At 35.6% G+C, this 17,051-nt stretch overlaps 3 protein-coding genes across 4 annotated transcripts; 2 read left to right on the plus strand and 1 right to left on the minus strand.

The window, feature by feature from the left end:
- Positions 1-1,440: 1,440 nt before the first annotated feature.
- Positions 1,441-7,366, plus strand: LOC123919630 (ATPase 8, plasma membrane-type-like). Its single transcript, XM_045971594.1, has 14 exons — positions 1,441-1,677; positions 1,960-2,178; positions 2,302-2,439; positions 2,668-2,982; positions 3,198-3,524; positions 3,615-3,734; positions 3,962-4,084; positions 4,193-4,297; positions 4,591-4,900; positions 5,021-5,535; positions 5,657-5,830; positions 5,956-6,138; positions 6,370-6,539; positions 6,624-7,366. The coding sequence occupies exons 1-14, from the start codon at positions 1,627-1,629 to the stop codon at positions 6,718-6,720; spliced, it is 2,847 nt and encodes a 948-aa protein (XP_045827550.1). The 5' UTR covers positions 1,441-1,626; the 3' UTR covers positions 6,721-7,366.
- Positions 7,367-8,268: 902 nt separating this feature from the next.
- Positions 8,269-10,765, plus strand: LOC123919631 (WD repeat-containing protein 76-like). Its single transcript, XM_045971595.1, has 5 exons — positions 8,269-8,564; positions 8,669-9,212; positions 9,354-9,775; positions 10,029-10,124; positions 10,284-10,765. Exons 1-5 carry the CDS (start codon positions 8,446-8,448, stop codon positions 10,492-10,494), a joined length of 1,392 nt encoding a protein of 463 aa, XP_045827551.1. The 5' UTR covers positions 8,269-8,445; the 3' UTR covers positions 10,495-10,765.
- Positions 10,766-12,989: 2,224 nt separating this feature from the next.
- On the minus strand, positions 12,990-17,051 carry LOC123919636 (putative disease resistance protein RGA1). Of its 2 annotated transcripts, XM_045971597.1 has the most exons (4): positions 15,216-17,051; positions 13,843-14,888; positions 13,468-13,612; positions 13,041-13,392 (listed from the first exon to the last, which is right to left on the minus strand). In XM_045971597.1, exons 1-2 carry the CDS (start codon positions 16,961-16,963, stop codon positions 13,907-13,909), a joined length of 2,730 nt encoding a protein of 909 aa, XP_045827553.1. In that variant the 5' UTR covers positions 16,964-17,051; the 3' UTR covers positions 13,041-13,392; positions 13,468-13,612; positions 13,843-13,906. The 2 variants fall into 2 exon arrangements, with proteins under 2 accessions (XP_045827552.1, XP_045827553.1); XM_045971596.1 differs by having other exon boundaries at positions 12,990-13,392; positions 13,843-17,051.

A 17,051-nucleotide genomic window follows, 5' to 3' on the forward strand; every position in this document is an offset into this window, starting at 1 on the left:
TAGTGGTGAGAGGTTTTAATAGTATCTTAGAGGTTTTTGGTTCATACTCAACTTCATTGTAAAGAAAAATAAATTAAAGAATTATTCTATTTTCATATTATTTGTACTTTGCTCTTTCATTGTCATCTTCTTTATACTTTGCAACAAAACAAAAGGTAAAATCATTCCTTATTTTTTAAATTAAAATAATAATAAGAAGAAGAAGATAATTCCTTTTGAGATAATTCGACCACCTGATCTAATTAATATAGGGATAGTAAGTGATTGGTATGAAGAGGCTATGAGTGTTATAATTTTTCGGTATCAGTTCGATTTATTTTCTATTTGATTTCATAAAGAAAATAAAAATAAACTACATATTTGACAAAACCATGATAATTCATGCACTAACAATTTATTGTGATTCAGTAAGCTAGTGACTAATGGAGAGAAGTGAAAAATTTATGATTCGAATTTGATGTCTTCAATAATGTCCCTAAAAATTTATGGCACATATGCACCAATGATTTATCATACATCGTTAAACAATTATGTTAATATATTATAATCAATATTATATGATAATAGAACACTTACTTACTTGATGTTGTTGAAGCCATGACAATTGATTCTTCAGAAGGTTGAACTATTAGAATCGGTTTTTTTTTGTTGATACTTGTTCCGGTCTTTGAGGTCTTTGATGGTAGGAAAAATCACAAATAAGCTTATGTGTTTTGCTGTGTGTGATGGTAAAGTGGACCTAGCCAATATTATATATAAAAAATTTCAACCCTAGTATCACTCATATGGACCCTGAGTTGGGCTTACACTTTATTTTGCGAATCAGTGTCCAAAGCCCGTAATTACCAATTATGTTTGTTAGCTTAAGCATTATAATATGAATCATATTAAATAACATCAAACCCGTTTTTATAAAACCAAAACTACAATGGATTGTAGCACACAAAATATTAAAATAAATTCTAATTATTCATGCAATAGTTAAAAAACCTCGTCAAACAGATTGAACAAATTTTCATTTAAATGAGATTTCATAAAAGTTGTTGAGTTGTATCATGTATGTAATGGCTATTCACCAACTGTGAATCATAATTTCAATTTACAATCGAACCTTCCCAACAAATTTAGTTTCTCGTCATTAATTTGGTCTCTCCCAAATTTAGCATGTAATTCACCACCAACAAAAATACTAATCTTATAGTAGAACATTTTTTATTTTATTTTATAAACTTACCATGATAGTATATTGAAAGAAACTGAAGTGGACATTTTGCAAGCAAATATGGTCACAAAAAACCGATCCGTGGACTTTGGTGAGCCACAAAAAACCATGCAACAAACACTCCCTATGAAAGGAAAACGAATTCTTAGTGGTTGATAATAATAGTAAATTAATTTTACAACACAATGTACCTATCTCTTCTCCTATAAAACAAGAGCTACAGGCTCTGAAATCACTGTCATCTTCCCAATATCAAAATCATCAATTGATTATTTATTTATCTAATTTTTTCTTTTCACCTTTTTCCAGGCCTCTGCTGACAGAGGCCTAGAGAAGGGCGGGCTCCTCGAGCTCATTGAAAGAAAAGTTAGAAGTGGAAGTGACGGATTTTATAGCTTTGTATAATGTCGTCTGATAATCTATTTGAAGACCTCAAGAAGGAAAATGTCGATCTTGTAAGTCGAAAGATAGACACACATATGTAATGTCATGCATGGTTTTAAATTGTGGCTTGCAATCACAATTACCGTAACAAAATAAAGAATTTGGAGGTCTTGGCAGCGACATTGCAATTTTGATCGTATCAGCCACATTTTCCTGCAATGTAACTGCAATTGCGAGCGCAATGGAAAACCATGATGCCGTTCATTGGCATGATTATTAATTTTTAGCTAGTTTTGTTTATTTTTACCTTGTAATGAAAATTAAGTTGTTATATTGCATGTGTATGTGTGCAGGAAAATATTCCAATTGAGGAAGTTTTCGTGCAGCTAAAATGTAGCAGAGAAGGTCTAACATCAGCTGAGGGAGAGAGTAGGCTACAAATATTTGGTCCTAACAAATTAGAGGAGAAAACAGAAAGCAAGTTCCTTAAATTTTTGGGTTTCATGTGGAATCCACTATCATGGGTTATGGAAGCTGCTGCTATTATGGCCATTGCATTGGCCAATGGAGGGGTAATTACAATTTTTTATCATATTTAATAGAAAAAATTTAGGCGAGTTGAGTCTCAAAGGCTCGAAACAAATGTACGATATGTTTATTATCTAACAAAAAACTTGTGATATATAAATTAATAGGGCAAGCCGGCAGATTGGCAAGATTTCGTTGGTATTGTTGTGTTGCTTATCATCAACTCAACCATTAGTTTCATTGAAGAAAACAATGCAGGCAACGCCGCGGCAGCTTTAATGGCTGGTCTTGCACCCAAAACCAAGGTAATCAACATTAACAATAATAACATAACATTTGTTTTCGTTCATTCATTCTCTTACAATCTATGTAGCACCAACACGACAACAAACACATGGTTACATTCAATTATTCTATTTTTCATTAATGGCCGGTGTCTGTGTCAGTGCTTTATAGTGTGCAATATTTCAATGTAAATTTCACATTCACTAGCATCTGACAAGAAATTAATTAATTAATTAACCAACTTGTAGGTGTTGAGAGATGGAAAATGGACTGAGCAAGAGGCAGCAATTTTAGTGCCAGGAGATTTGGTGAGCATCAAGTTGGGAGATATTGTACCAGCCGATGCTCGTCTCTTGGAAGGAGATCCCCTTAAGATTGATCAATCTGCACTCACTGGTGAGTCACTTCCAGTAACCAAGAACCCCGGTGACGAAGTCTTCTCTGGTTCCACCTGCAAACAAGGTGAGATTGAGGCCATTGTCATCGCCACTGGTGTCCATACCTTCTTTGGAAAGGCTGCTCACCTTGTTGATAGCACCAACAATGTTGGTCACTTCCAAAAGGTACATTTGTATTTTTTTTATATACTAAGGTAAAATTTGACCAAATTACGTGTATTAAGAAAGTTGGTTGGCCAAATTACGCGTATAGGAAGAAAAATTTGTTTATAATTCATTTTAGAGGATAGTTTCTAGCAAGTGTTTATTAATTTAATTTAGTTGATAACTTTGGACTACATGGACTAACTTTGGATATTAATTTGATTGGATTCGATTAGGTGTTGACATCAATTGGAAACTTCTGTATCTGCTCCATTGCAATTGGAATGTTGATTGAGATAGTTGTGATGTACCCCATCCAAGAAAGGCCATATAGAGAAGGTATTGACAATTTGTTGGTTCTTCTCATTGGAGGTATCCCGATTGCCATGCCAACGGTTTTGTCCGTGACAATGGCTATTGGTTCTCACCGTTTGTCTCAGCAAGGAGCTATCACCAAGAGGATGACAGCTATTGAGGAAATGGCTGGCATGGATGTTCTATGCAGTGACAAGACTGGAACTCTCACCCTTAACAAGCTCACTGTTGACAAAAACTTGATTGAGGTTAAATAACCAATCTAAATGTTTATAATGTGATAATAACCATTACAAAAGTTTTCTTTTTGTTCTGATCAAGGTTGTTTGTAAATTTAGGTGTTCACCCCTGGTGTAGACAAGGACGGTCTTCTCTTGGCCGCTGCTAGGGCTTCTAGGGTTGAAAATCAGGATGCTATCGATGCTTCAATCGTTGCGATGTTGGGTGACCCCAAGGAGGTACTATGAATTATGTTTTTTTTTAAGTTACATTTTAAAGACTCTAATACACTATCATTGGAAAATAATTTACACCGGCAATCCATCACAACTTGCCAACACATCGACCAACACTGCGTGATCTTTAATCTCTTTATATTGTTATTAGTTTGTGTTTAAAACTTAATAAGATGCATATAATACTAAGTTGCTTAATCTTGTCAATTGGGCTCTATTTGACATTCTAGGCAAGATCAGGAATCACTGAGGTGCATTTCTTGCCCTTCAATCCTGTGGGTAAGCGCACAGCTATTACCTACATTGATGATGAAGGAAATTGGCACAGGTGCAGCAAGGGTGCTCCTGAGCAAGTAAGGGATTCATTTAATCACCATGAAGTTGGAGTTGTTTAACTTAATACTGTAGTATAACACAACATATGATATCTGACTATAGTCATGCATCTTTTATTATATCAGATTATTGAACTTTGTGAACTCAAGGGACAAACTTTGAAAAAGGCTCACCAAGTCATTGACCAGTTTGCTGAGCGAGGTCTGCGCTCATTGGCTGTTTCTCGCCAGGTGAGTAAAGGGTCTAGTGGATCTGTATTTGGTACATTAAACGCGTCATGCAGTTTTCAATATCAGCCGTCTAATCGCAAATTAACGGTCGATTTCATTTTCATTTTAAACTGATCTTGTTATTGCAAAATCTGAACCGTCGGATCTTAGATTAACGACGAGATCAAAAATTGCATGTAACTGCGGATCCTGGTCCATCTTGGGTCTAGTATCAATTTATCATGTGACATGAATAAAGACAGGCAATTATATGAAATATCTTACAAATGTTTGCTTTTGCACTTGGTTGATAGACTGTTTCAGCAAAGACCAAGGAGAGTGAAGGAGACGCATGGGAGTTTTTGGGTCTCATGCCACTCTTTGACCCTCCAAGGCATGACAGTGCTGAGACTATTCGACAAGCTCTTGACCTTGGTGTTAATGTTAAGATGATCACTGGTGACCAACTTGCCATTGGAAAAGAAACCGGTCGCAGACTTGGAATGGGAACCAACATGTATCCTTCATCATCTCTTCTTGGTGAAAACAAGGACCCTGATATTGCATCAATCTCAATTGATGAACTCATTGAGAAGGCTGATGGATTTGCCGGCGTCTTCCCTGGTAATTAATTAATGACATCAATATTCCGTAATCTAATCTTTCGAACTTTGTCCTTCAAGTTATAAAGTCAAACTCTTACTACTAACCTGACACATCATGTTTATGTGGTATATAATGCAGAACACAAGTATGAGATTGTGAAGAGGTTGCAAGATAGAAAACACATTTGCGGTATGACTGGCGATGGTGTGAATGATGCACCTGCATTAAAGAAAGCAGACATTGGTATTGCGGTTGCCGACGCAACTGATGCTGCAAGAAGTGCATCTGACATTGTTTTGACAGAGCCAGGACTAAGTGTGATTGTGAGTGCTGTGTTAACTAGCAGAGCCATCTTCCAAAGAATGAAGAACTATACAATCTATGCTGTTTCTATCACCATCCGTATCGTATTTGGATTCATGCTCGTTGCTTTGATATGGAAGTTTGATTTCTCACCTTTCATGGTCCTCATTATCGCCATCTTGAACGATGGAACCATCATGACCATCTCTAAGGATAGAGTGAAGCCATCACCAGTTCCTGATTCATGGAAACTAAAAGAAATCTTTGCCACCGGAATTATTCTTGGATCTTACATGGCCGTCATCACTGTCGTGTTCTTCTATTTAGTTCATGACACTGATTTCTTCACCGTAAGTTAACAGTTTGAAATCCAATACTCCCTATGTTCCAAAATAATTGTAGCATACAAACCAACCAATATAGAATTAATTATCAATGACATGACATGTTTCATCTTATTCTTTGTTTCAGAAAGTTTTTGGTGTTCATCCAATTTCAGACAGTAATGATCAACTTAACTCAGCTTTGTACCTTCAAGTGAGCATTATTAGTCAAGCACTCATCTTTGTGACAAGGTCAAGGAGTTGGTCTTATGTCGAACGCCCTGGCCTTTTGCTTCTCTTTGCCTTCTTTGCTGCACAGATGGTTAGTCTTACAATTCAACGACTAAAATGACGATTTACTCATTTGAAAAAAAAAATGTTCCTCTAAACAAAAAACTTGTGATGTGAAATTAATCTTAAATTATATGTGTGAATTATTGAACTTAGGTGGCAACTCTCATTGCTGTGTATGCACACTGGGGATTTGCTAGAATCAATGGAATTGGTTGGAGATGGGCTGGAGTAATCTGGATCTTCACCGTTGTTACTTACATTCCTCTCGACGTCCTCAAATTCATCATCCGTTTGGGATTGTCAGGCAGGGCCTGGGACAACATGATTGATAATAAGGTCTATATATAAAACATTCTTAAAATCACCAAATTTCGTATGTTTCATATTTCTTATGTATAGCACCGACACTTCAAATTGAATATATGTATCTGGTATCTGATATGTGTTAGATAGTGTCGGACACTACATATTTTCAATAATTCGTGTCTTCGTGTCTATGTCAGTGCTTTGGAATTTAATCTTATACATGTCAATGCAATGATTTTGTGTTTGGCTTGATTGGTTTAGACTGCTTTCACAACAAAGAAGGACTACGGAAGAGGAGAAAGAGAGGCACAATGGGCTACGGCTCAACGAACACTCCATGGTCTCAAAGTTACAGAAACTAAGAGCAACACCAACCATCATGAACACTCTGAAATTGCTGAACAAGCCAAGAGACGTGCCGAGGCTGCCAGGTTCATTAATATAAATAAAATGCATCTTATTAATATGATATTTAATTTTGGATTAGTAGTTTTAATTTTGAACAATATTTGCAGGCTGAAAGAGCTCCATACACTAAAGGGACATGTTGAATCTGTGGTGAAGTTGAAGGGTCTTGACATTGACACCATCCAACAACACTACACACTCTAAATGAATATACAAATATTCCTAGACTATTCTCAATCAATTATATAGAATATACATATATTCATATATATGGGGGGTGTATTAGCATGGGCAAATGAAACGATGTATCTTGTACTTTACATTACCAAAATTTCCCTTAGCATAGAGGCGACATTTACAATGCTATAAAATACTATATATTGTAGCTGGTCATTTTTATACCAGTCAAAATCATTGATAAATATAATATTATATGGGAAACAAATTTGCAGTCTTTTTTTCTTTTTTTTTAGTATTGGTCTCGGTTTTTCTTATATTTATAACAGATGGCTTAATTGTTTATTTCTCACTCAGTCGATGAACTTCGTTGTCTCTCATGTGTTTAGAGAAGGAAATTTTTGTGCTGATAGCTTAGCTAATATAGGTCTCACATTAAATAGGCTTACTATTTGGAATGATGTACCTCTTGTGATTAAAGATAGTTTTGAGGCGAATAGACTTGGTAAACCCTTCTTTAGGGTGGTGCATATTTAGGGAGGTTTTGGCCTAGTCCCCCTCCTTTTTTTTTGTAATCTCTTTTTGCTTCTTCTATATTTTATGGTTTGAGGAGGTAGCTCTTTGCTTCTCCTCTTTTTATTAAAAAAATAATAAAATAAAATATTTTTTTAGTTAATTAACTTTTTACAAATAATAAGTCCAATTTAAGACAGATTTCTACCTCAACCTGTTGGAACTGGATTGGAACGCCAGGTGGACTTAGATTCAGGAGTTGCCTCTATAGCCGAACACGAGGGAAAGATTGTTTATAAGGATACCGACAAGATCGTTTTATTTGCAAATGGGAATGCTCTAAGCATTCCATTAATTATATATCAACGTTGCTTATGTTTCTTTAGATGAGAACCAATGGTGTGTTTTCGGTATAAAAACTCTGGTAGTCTATCTTGGCACATCTTGTGCTGAGAAGATTTTTTGTTAATATATATCATTTTAGCTTTTTCAAAAAAAATAAGGTTAATTGGTGGTAACTTTCATTTATTATAGATAGACGAAATGATAAATAATTGAAAACTCAAACACACAAAGCGGAGATACTATGGTTCAAACCTCGATCATGATGTTCGACCTAACAATTTCGATATTTATGTCGGATGATCTAAAATTCGTAAGCAATTATTTCAATTTTTTGGGTCTAGTAGCGGGGTGGCTAGAAATTTCAACTTAAAGGTGAATAAGTAAATATGCAGGACTCGAACTCTGACTCTGCATAATATATGTGATATCCCTACTAACTGAGTTAAGCTTACAAAGATAATTATTTCAATTTGAATTAAGAGAGTCAACAACAGTTTTGAAATATTCATAAAGTCAATAACTTATTTAGTATTTTTTTTTTTGTGAAGTAGCCCGATGACTATAAATTCTAGCCTTAATGTGGATAAATGAAATGACATGATTCGATCACGGCCTCCTGCATATATAAAATATCCCTACCAACTAAACTAATCTCAATGGTAGTTTATTAATTAAATAGTTTATTAAGTAAAAAAGAAGAAAAATCTACCAGAAAACTTCCATTTTGTGGTCGGAACCTATTCCATTCCATTTTGTGACTGATATTTGAATTGTGAATACACATACACTTTGCCGCCATTGTGAATTGACTAACCCCGCAAATCCCCTTCCTCCATTTCATTCAAAAATAACCAAATCCCTAATTTCTCTGTTCTGTTATCTTCTTCTTCTTCAATGGAGCCTCCCAATCTAACTGATTACGAACGCAAGCGACTCGAAAACATTCGCCGCAACAATGAAATGATGGCCGCTCTCAAACTTCAATCCAAAGCCTCCCAACTCCGTACTACCAGGTAACTTTCTTCACTCCTCTATCTTTTTTACTTCAATTTTCAGTACCAAATGATTCATTATTTTTATGTTATGTAATTTCAACCCTAATTTTTGCAATTCATAGGGTTAAACGCACTGTAAAACCCAAAACCGAAACCCCAATCCCAACTGTAACCAGAAGCTCACTTCGAACACGAGGTATTACACCCGATTCCAACGGTCTCCCTCGCAAAATCACTCGCAGAACCCCAATTGATAAATTTCTCAATTTTGTTCAAACTTTGGATCACATTCCCATGAAAGATGCTTATAGAGGTATCGATGATTCCGACCGTTCTTTCATTGAATCACTTGTTGCTGTGTCCAACAACGAGTCCTCTGCAAAAAAGAAGAAAAAGAAGAAGAAAATTGAGTCTTCACTTGATTTGGAATCTATGTCTTTGAATCCCGAAAATACAGTACGTGTTTTTCCTTCAAGGTTAGGAACAAAAGGCGGAGGGATATGTCAACTGCAATTTTTACCTTCCAGTGATGTTAAGATGGTAGTAGCGGGTTGCAAAGCCGGGGATATTGGGATTTGGAATGTTGGACAAAGCAATGTTTTTTCATACCATCCACATCATGCTTTCATTTCTGGGATCTCGGTTCACCCAAATTGCTTGTCAAAGGTGCGTCAATTCTCCAACAGTTACGGGCTTTGTTTGCATAAACGCTTATCGTATAAGTTATTTTTATAGCAAAAGATAAAATAACATGTTTGAGAAATAGCAGAATATTTTTATGCAGTGATAATTGATTTTAATGTGCAGATATACACAAGTTGTAATGATGGATTTGTTAGGATGATGGATGCCGAGAAGGAAATTTTCGATATGGTATATAATAGTAGGGATGATGATAGTATATTTGCTCTGTCACAACCAAAGAATGATGCAAACTGTTTATATATAGCTGAGGGTTCTGGGTGGTTGACTATTTTGGATAACAGGATAGGGAAATGTTCGTCTCCGTCTCATTTTTCTTTGCATAGAAGGAGGATTAATACAATAGATTTCAACCCTGAAAACCCTCACATTGCAGTTACTAGTTCAACTGATGGAACTGCATGTACATGGGATTTTAGATGTACTGGTGATAAGGGTAACCTCACAGCTTTGAAGACATTTACCTATGAAACGGTCTTGCAATCTGCCTACTTCTCTCCTTCTGGACGTAGCATTGCGATCACAAGGTATGAAGCACTTGTTCCATTGTTAGTGCTACTATTTTTCAATACTTTAAGTGAGGTACAATATGAGTATGGTTACTTGTGTGTCTAGTATTTATCATTATTTGCCAACTTCGGTTCTGCATAGTAACTTGATTCCAAATATATGTTTTTTATATTTCAATTGTACTTGATTATAATCTCTTGATGATTTCAATCCTTGCTTTTATTTACCTGATTATGAATTTGATTGGATTAATATAATCTCTTGATGCAGCCGCGACAACACGATTGGCATACACAGCGGAGTTAACTTGGAGGATGCAGCTTTTGTTAATCATGAAAGTTTCCAAAAGCTTTCTATTAACAACAGGTGCGGTTTCTGGGAAAGTAACAAACCTTTGTTGAGTTTTTATGCCTCTCTTATGCCATCTACTGATCTTTGTCCCACTGTTTCCAATAATATTCACGGAATTTATTTGATTCAGAGCAAAAACAGTTGACATTTGTTATCTTGATTTTATGGTAGCAGGGCAATATGGGGTTGGGACGACTCATACCTCTTCGTTGGGAGCAACACAAGAGTTGAAGTTGTCTCAACAGCTCAAAAGGCAATCGTGAAGACTCTAGAGATCCCACTCAGATCTTCAAATCCACATATATTTGATGCTCATCCTTACGAGGTTGGGATGCTAGCAGGAGGTACGGCCGGAGGTCAGGTCTATATTTGGACATCGAGCTAAGACTTTTAGTGCTCGTTTGGATTTGCGGTACTACAGCACAAATTCTCAAGTCTCCATCTTGTATGAAGTTATGAGTACAAACTTTTGATTGGCCATGCATTTCTTGAATATCCCACCATGATTTTGTTTCCTGTATAATTGAAGTCCTAGCAGCCTTTAGACATGTTTGTTTGCTTGATCAACAAAATGTGTTTACTGAAGTTGTCCTAAATGACAGGGGTGGATTTCCAGCTGTAACAATGAGAAAGTTTGAGTTTCGTAAGTTTAAAAAGTTGTTAGTTTCCAGTTATATTAGTATAGCCATAACTACAGCTCCAAATGACACATGTTTCTCTGTTTGCCAAGCTAACTCTTTCACTAGTGTTGTCTTACCCACTCCACCCATCCCATACAACCCATTACCCCAATAATGAAGATGTTGGGATTCTTCAATTCCATCATAATCTCATTCAGCATTGATGTTCTGGAGTTCAGGGCCTCATAACCTCTACCAAAAGATGTAACTGTGACCTAGTTTTGGATACCAGCATGACCATAATGTACTCTAATCCAATTTTTGGTGCAGCAAAAGAAGTAGACTTATTTTCATGCTTCCCAATATCAATCATAATCCCAAAATGGCAACTACTTTGAGAAGGTGAAGGATCAATGTTGGTAACAACAGATAAACCATTGAATTGACATGCATCTTTACGTTGATCAAATGTTTGATAATACATATTAAATGCATATGAAGCATTACCCTTTGTGTCTAAACCACTACAAGAAGAACCAGGAGCAAGTGATGTACAATCGGCATATGTACATGCTTTGCTCATACTTTGTGCAAAACTAGGATCCAAAACATTAGCTTGGGATTGAATAACACGCTATACCGTTTCATTACCACATTCTCATTTTCTACCGTTTCATTACCATAAACTGTAGAATTTCCGGCTGATGTGTCATTTGGAGCTGTAGTTAAATCCACTGGACATCAAGCCAAGACTTATAGTGCTCGTTTGGATTTGCGGTACTACAGCACAAATTCTTGAGTCCCCATCTTGTATGAAGTTATAAATACAAACTTTTGTTTGCTGCATAATTGAAGTTCTAGCAGCCTTTAGACATGTTTGTTTGCTGAATCAACAAAATGTGTTTACTGAAGTTGTCCTAAATGACAAGGATGGATTTCTTGCTGTAACAGCGAGAAAGTTTGTTTTGTAAGGTACTATTGTACTGTCTATGCGTTTGGGACCCTGTTTGGGGTGGTTTTAAATTTTTGTTTTTTGGTTTTGAAAATAAAACCTCTTCGGATAAAATTGAGTTTATTTAGTTTTTTACTTATTTTCAAAACAATTTTTTTCTAAAACTCAACCAAAAAATAGGTTTATTGTTGAGTTGTTGGTTTCTATTTTTATGTTAACTCATCATCCTTTACTACTCATTCTTCTTTCTCCCTTCTGAAGAATATTTACTTGGGCATAACCCCAAATAAAATTTATTTGGCCACACACACATAAGCAAAAAATAATTAAAAGAAAAAATGGACTAAATGATATTAAATGATTTTTTTTTTTACTAAAAATGATATTAAATGATAATGACTATATTGTTTTTGTTTTGATTATTTTCATTTGAGTGTGCCAAAATGATTTTCTTTTGTAGTGTGTTTATGTGATGCTCCTCTCTTCCTTACCACACCATCCCAATGGAATTGATGTTTTTATTATATGTAGAATTTTTTGTATTAAATATTTTATAGTGACAAATATTCTTTGTTGTTGAAAAGAATGACACAATTTTATGTTAAATTAAATTTGTTCCATAGTTTCGATGTTGGACCATCCACGGTAGTTGGTCCGCAATAGTCAATGGAAACTGATTTGTGAAGATTAACACAAGATATAAATATATCTTTGAATTGTATTGGAACTGGTAAATGAAGGAAACAGAATTCACTGACTAGCTTCGATAATACATGGAACTGCAGAAGACAGTTCCTGACAGTTACGCAACTCTGGTCGGAATTTGTGAGACTGTCCTCTCCCTAACACAATACACAGGTTGTTTCTTTATTCAACTTATTTAATTGCAATACAACATCATAATACTAATCTGAATATAATTTGTGTAACAACCAAAAGGTTGTTTCTTCAAAACACAGGGGAATCAAGTGCATTAAGGTGGTTGGAGATCTTTTCTGTAACGTACAGAAACAAGAAGGCCATTGATGACTTAGGTGGTTGATATGTTCACTAATGAAAACCAGCTCAATGACAAACAGGTGATGATGATGTTGATGCCTATATAATTCGTTGTATTAAAGAATTTAATAAATGAGAAAGATATATGCAGAGGCAGCTTTGGCATCTATATGTTAGACAAGTTCATGCAGATCGAGTCAAAGCTGTCAAGGTTTAACATGACTTCTAGATACTGAAAATTAGAAGATAATTTACAATGTATTCATCTGTTTTCTTCGATAAATCTTTGTAGTGGTATGTTATACTAACTGATATATCAATGAGAAAATGGATTAATAAAAAAAAAAAATAGATCAATCAAAGTTGTGTCAATACAAATTACAATAAACCCAAAGAAATAAATGGATAACTAACAATCATTGAAACAATGACGAGACTGTAAAATCAGATACACAGTGTAAACCAAAGGAAATTGTTTCTGATTTATATATTGAGCAGAATTTTCTGACAAGAAGTTGCGAATCTTATTTTCCACAACAAAGCACATTATGAGAACTTTTGGAGCAGCTCAAACAAAATGAGAAAAAAATTGTGTAATAAGCAAGTGATTCCTGCACATAGATACTTCCACTGCAGAGCATGACACACATTTATATGTTGGTTTCCCTCGCTCAAAATATGTTCCAACAACTGTGTAATAAACAAGTGATTCCTGCACATAGAAACTAAAATGAGAAAACAATATGGGGTCATAAGGACATGCAGGGAAGAGAGAAAACTAACACACCTCTTCATACATTCTTCAACCAATGGTTCAATTGGAATAAGATAATGAACTCAAAGTATTCATTCACACCTAACAACTAGAGCAGAATTTGCTCTCCATCCAGCTCTCATTCTTAGGAACGGGTTCTGACGAATTCAACAAAAGCCTGAAAAACACTCCGTAATGAGAATATATAACAATGTTTTGAATGAAAAACACAGTCAATTGAGAACTTGAAATCCAAAGATGTGTATTCAAAAGACAAACAAGAAGCTTCAGAAAAATGTTCTGACTAGTAATTACAGTCAGTCATCAAAATTATGAAGAACCATAGTATAAGAGATTGTTAAGAAACATAATCAAAAGAAAGATGAAGGAAGAATATAGAGAGGGTACCAGTTCAGGTGGAAACAACATCTCTGCTTCTTGATTAGTGTTAAAATTAGAAGCGACGCCAACATCACCAAAGGCGTAATTTTGGAATATGTGCTATCTTGTCCCAGTCATCCCCGGTTCCCTCCTTGCATCGTTCCTCTAATGTTGGGCATTCATGAATTGTCAAAACCTCAAGAGAAGTGAGATGTCGAATACCTTCCGGCAAGCATCTCAATCCTTTACAATTACCAATCCACATGGTTCGAAGGGATTGCAGACTATTCCAAATTTGCTCTGGTAACAACTCAAGCTCATCACAATGAGAGAATTCTAGATGCTCCAAAGCTATGTTAAAGGGTTGATTTGGTAACTCCTTCAATTTTGGAAAATAAAATATAGTCAGAGTTTGAAGAATAGTAAGGTTTGAGAACATCGCCTCTGGGAAGGATGTTATTTCTTCATCGCCACTAACAAGGGTAAGGGTGGTAAGACCGCAGAAGGTAGAAATTGACCTTAGTAACTCATTGTTACATCCTTTGACATAGAGATTGTTAAGAGATTGTAGACATGGTAGTCCAAGTTTAGGGCAAGAGTTGATTATCAATTTAGAAAGACAAGGAAACACATCCCCTATTTCCACTTTCAATAACCCCTCTATGTTTGGTAACTCATGTAACACCAGTATCTCCAAAGATGGAAAAACCCTCACCTCCATACCATCGTGACATTCGTCATCCAAGTATTTTAGATTAATCATATTGATTAATTCCAATTTTTTTAGAGACTGTAGTTTACCAAATGACATTAGCCGCACACAATTCTTGCAATCCTTAAGTTGAAGAGCAACTAAATTACTAAGAATACTTATCCAACTTGGCAAAAATAATCCTTCATAGTAACGTATTTTCAACCTCTTGAGATTTGAGTGAGGTTGAAGCACTTCAAATAGTTGCTCAACATTCAAAGTAGGGGTCTGTGTAAATTCACCACTTGTTATTTCCCATGACAACCATAATTCTTGAAGGTCTTTTTTACACATCAAATTGGCCTCTTGAGCTTCAGATAAACTGCAAACATTATTTAAGCCTTCAATGCTTAGTTTTCCACCGAGGTTTAGATCACATAATTCTGCCAAGCTACAACCTTTCTCTAAACTAACAATGTATAAACTTAAGGTTCTTAGGCAAGAAGATAATTTTCCAATGTTTGGAAACAAGCAAGACAGCGAAGAACAATATTCAATGACTAGATGTCTAAGATTTTGTAAGCAAGCCAAACATTTTGGAAGGCAACACAATTTATCACAGTCTTTTATTTTCAAGATTTCCAATTTTTTTAAGTTGTAAATTGAGTCAGGCAATGTTTTTATGTCAAGGGAATAAATTTCCAAGTACCTTAAATGAATTAAACTCCCTAGTGACGGTACATGGATAAAGGATGTGCATAATACCCGAAGAAAACGGTTTGTTGGGAAGCAATGATGTTTTTTTTTAGTATATCGGTTCAACTGAAAAAATGTTCTCAAGGATTCAACTTTTTTGAAGGCACCTTCATCGATTGATAACAAGTCATCGGAGTGAACACTTATGTGATGTGTGCTTTTTGACAAACTAGTCATGTTTGCATACTCCAAGTACAAACATTCTTGCCCCATTATTGATTGAGCAAGATCATGAACAAGATCATGCATCTTGAAAGAAATGTCTCCAGAATATTCAGCCATCTTAATGTCTTGAAAGAATGATTTTTTGCATAGTTCATTCCAAATAATGCTGCCAACATCTTCAACCTCCAAATTTTTCCTAGATGAAATAAATCCATGAGCCATCCAAAGATGAATCAATTCTTCCTTCAAGATTTCTGTATCTTTGGGGAAAATTGCACAAAAAGTGAAACATTGCTTTAAGGTTGGCGTTAAATAAGAGTAGCTCAACCTCAAGGCTGGCAAAATATAATTGTCACTCGATGAATCCCAAAGTCTGCTTTCTTTAATTTCAAGCCATTCTTTTTCTCCACTCCTTGAGCACATTAAACCTCCCAATGCTTGTGCAGCAAGAGGCAATCCCCCGCACTTTTTTGCTATATCCTTGCCTATTTCCACAAGCTCTACTTGTTCTTCTATGTCATCTCCAAATGCATATTGTTTCAATAGCAACCAACATTCATTTTCAGAGAGACCAGACAAATGATGAGCTTGGCATGTTCCCATGATTGATGCAACAACCTCATCACGGGTGGAAACCAAACAAGAACTACCTTTGGATCCATTGGACAACACTGATTTCAATTGGTTCCATTTCTCTTGGCTCAATCCGAATTCAAGTTCTTCATTTTTGTTCCACACGTCATCTAACACTAGCAAATATCTTTTACCTTGCAACAGTTCTTGTACCTTTCTTTGTATTACATCTAAATCAAAGGCATCACACTTCTCATTTTTTATTGATTCTATAATGGAACATAGAATCCGCTTGACCGAGAAAGCTTCAGAAACACAAACCCATATCTTTGTATGAAAATTGGTGGTACTCACCCTTTGATCATTGTAGACCAATTGAGCTAGAGTTGTTTTTCCCACACCACCTAAGCCAAAAATGGGATAGACGGAAAGGGAGTTAGAGTCCCTCTCTTGGTTAAGAAGAAACTCGACAATCTTCTCTTTATCATCTTCTCGTCCATACACTTTGGGTTCAGCAATAATTGAGCTGGTTTGACGCCATTCAGCCACTTCAACTGTCATTTCCTTAACAGTAACGCCGTCTTGTAGAAGAAACTTGTTCTTCCTATCAGCAATTTCATCGAATCTGCTTGTAATTTCTTTTAACCTGTTTCCAATGTTATGGCGGAAAATGATATTCTTTGGTTTTAAAGAAGATGAGCCCTTGAGTCGGTTGGATTCAATGGAACACTCATCAAGAATATCATCGAGCACATATACAGCATCTTTGAGTTGTTGTAGCCATACCTTAATAGAACAGTTTGTAACTTGTTTCTTCTCAGCATCTTCAAGAACAACCTTGATCAGATTTAAGTTGGTTGATAGCTTTTGAGCCTTTGAACTGATTCCAGAAATGGTTGAAAATTCATTTTGCAGAAGAGCCATCAAATTCTCAAATGCAACTCCAAGTAAAGCCTCAGCCATATTTTCAGAAATTGAAAGAGTTGAAAAGGTGAAGGCAGTGGTAGCAAGTCAGCAAATTAAATAGCAAGTTAGTGCATCAGCCACTTAT

This window comes from Trifolium pratense, linkage group LG4 (genome assembly GCF_020283565.1).
Source record: "Trifolium pratense cultivar HEN17-A07 linkage group LG4, ARS_RC_1.1, whole genome shotgun sequence".
In the NCBI taxonomy this organism is placed as follows: Eukaryota; Viridiplantae; Streptophyta; class Magnoliopsida; order Fabales; family Fabaceae; genus Trifolium; species Trifolium pratense.

Excerpts from the sequence above, each read along its gene's own strand:
- LOC123919630 (XM_045971594.1), top strand. The coding sequence starts at position 1,627 with ATGTCGTCTGATAATCTATTTGAAGACCTCAAGAAGGAAAATGTCGAT. Across the intron at positions 4,298-4,590 it reads CATTGGCTGTTTCTCGCCAG|ACTGTTTCAGCAAAGACCAA; the intron begins GTGAGTAAAGGG and ends CTTGGTTGATAG. Across the intron at positions 6,540-6,623 it reads AGACGTGCCGAGGCTGCCAG|GCTGAAAGAGCTCCATACAC; the intron begins GTTCATTAATAT and ends CAATATTTGCAG.
- LOC123919631 (XM_045971595.1), top strand. The coding sequence starts at position 8,446 with ATGGAGCCTCCCAATCTAACTGATTACGAACGCAAGCGACTCGAAAAC. Across the intron at positions 9,776-10,028 it reads CGTAGCATTGCGATCACAAG|CCGCGACAACACGATTGGCA; the intron begins GTATGAAGCACT and ends CTCTTGATGCAG. Across the intron at positions 10,125-10,283 it reads AAGCTTTCTATTAACAACAG|GGCAATATGGGGTTGGGACG; the intron begins GTGCGGTTTCTG and ends TTATGGTAGCAG.
- LOC123919636 (XM_045971596.1), bottom strand. The coding sequence starts at position 16,963 with ATGGCTGAGGCTTTACTTGGAGTTGCATTTGAGAATTTGATGGCTCTT.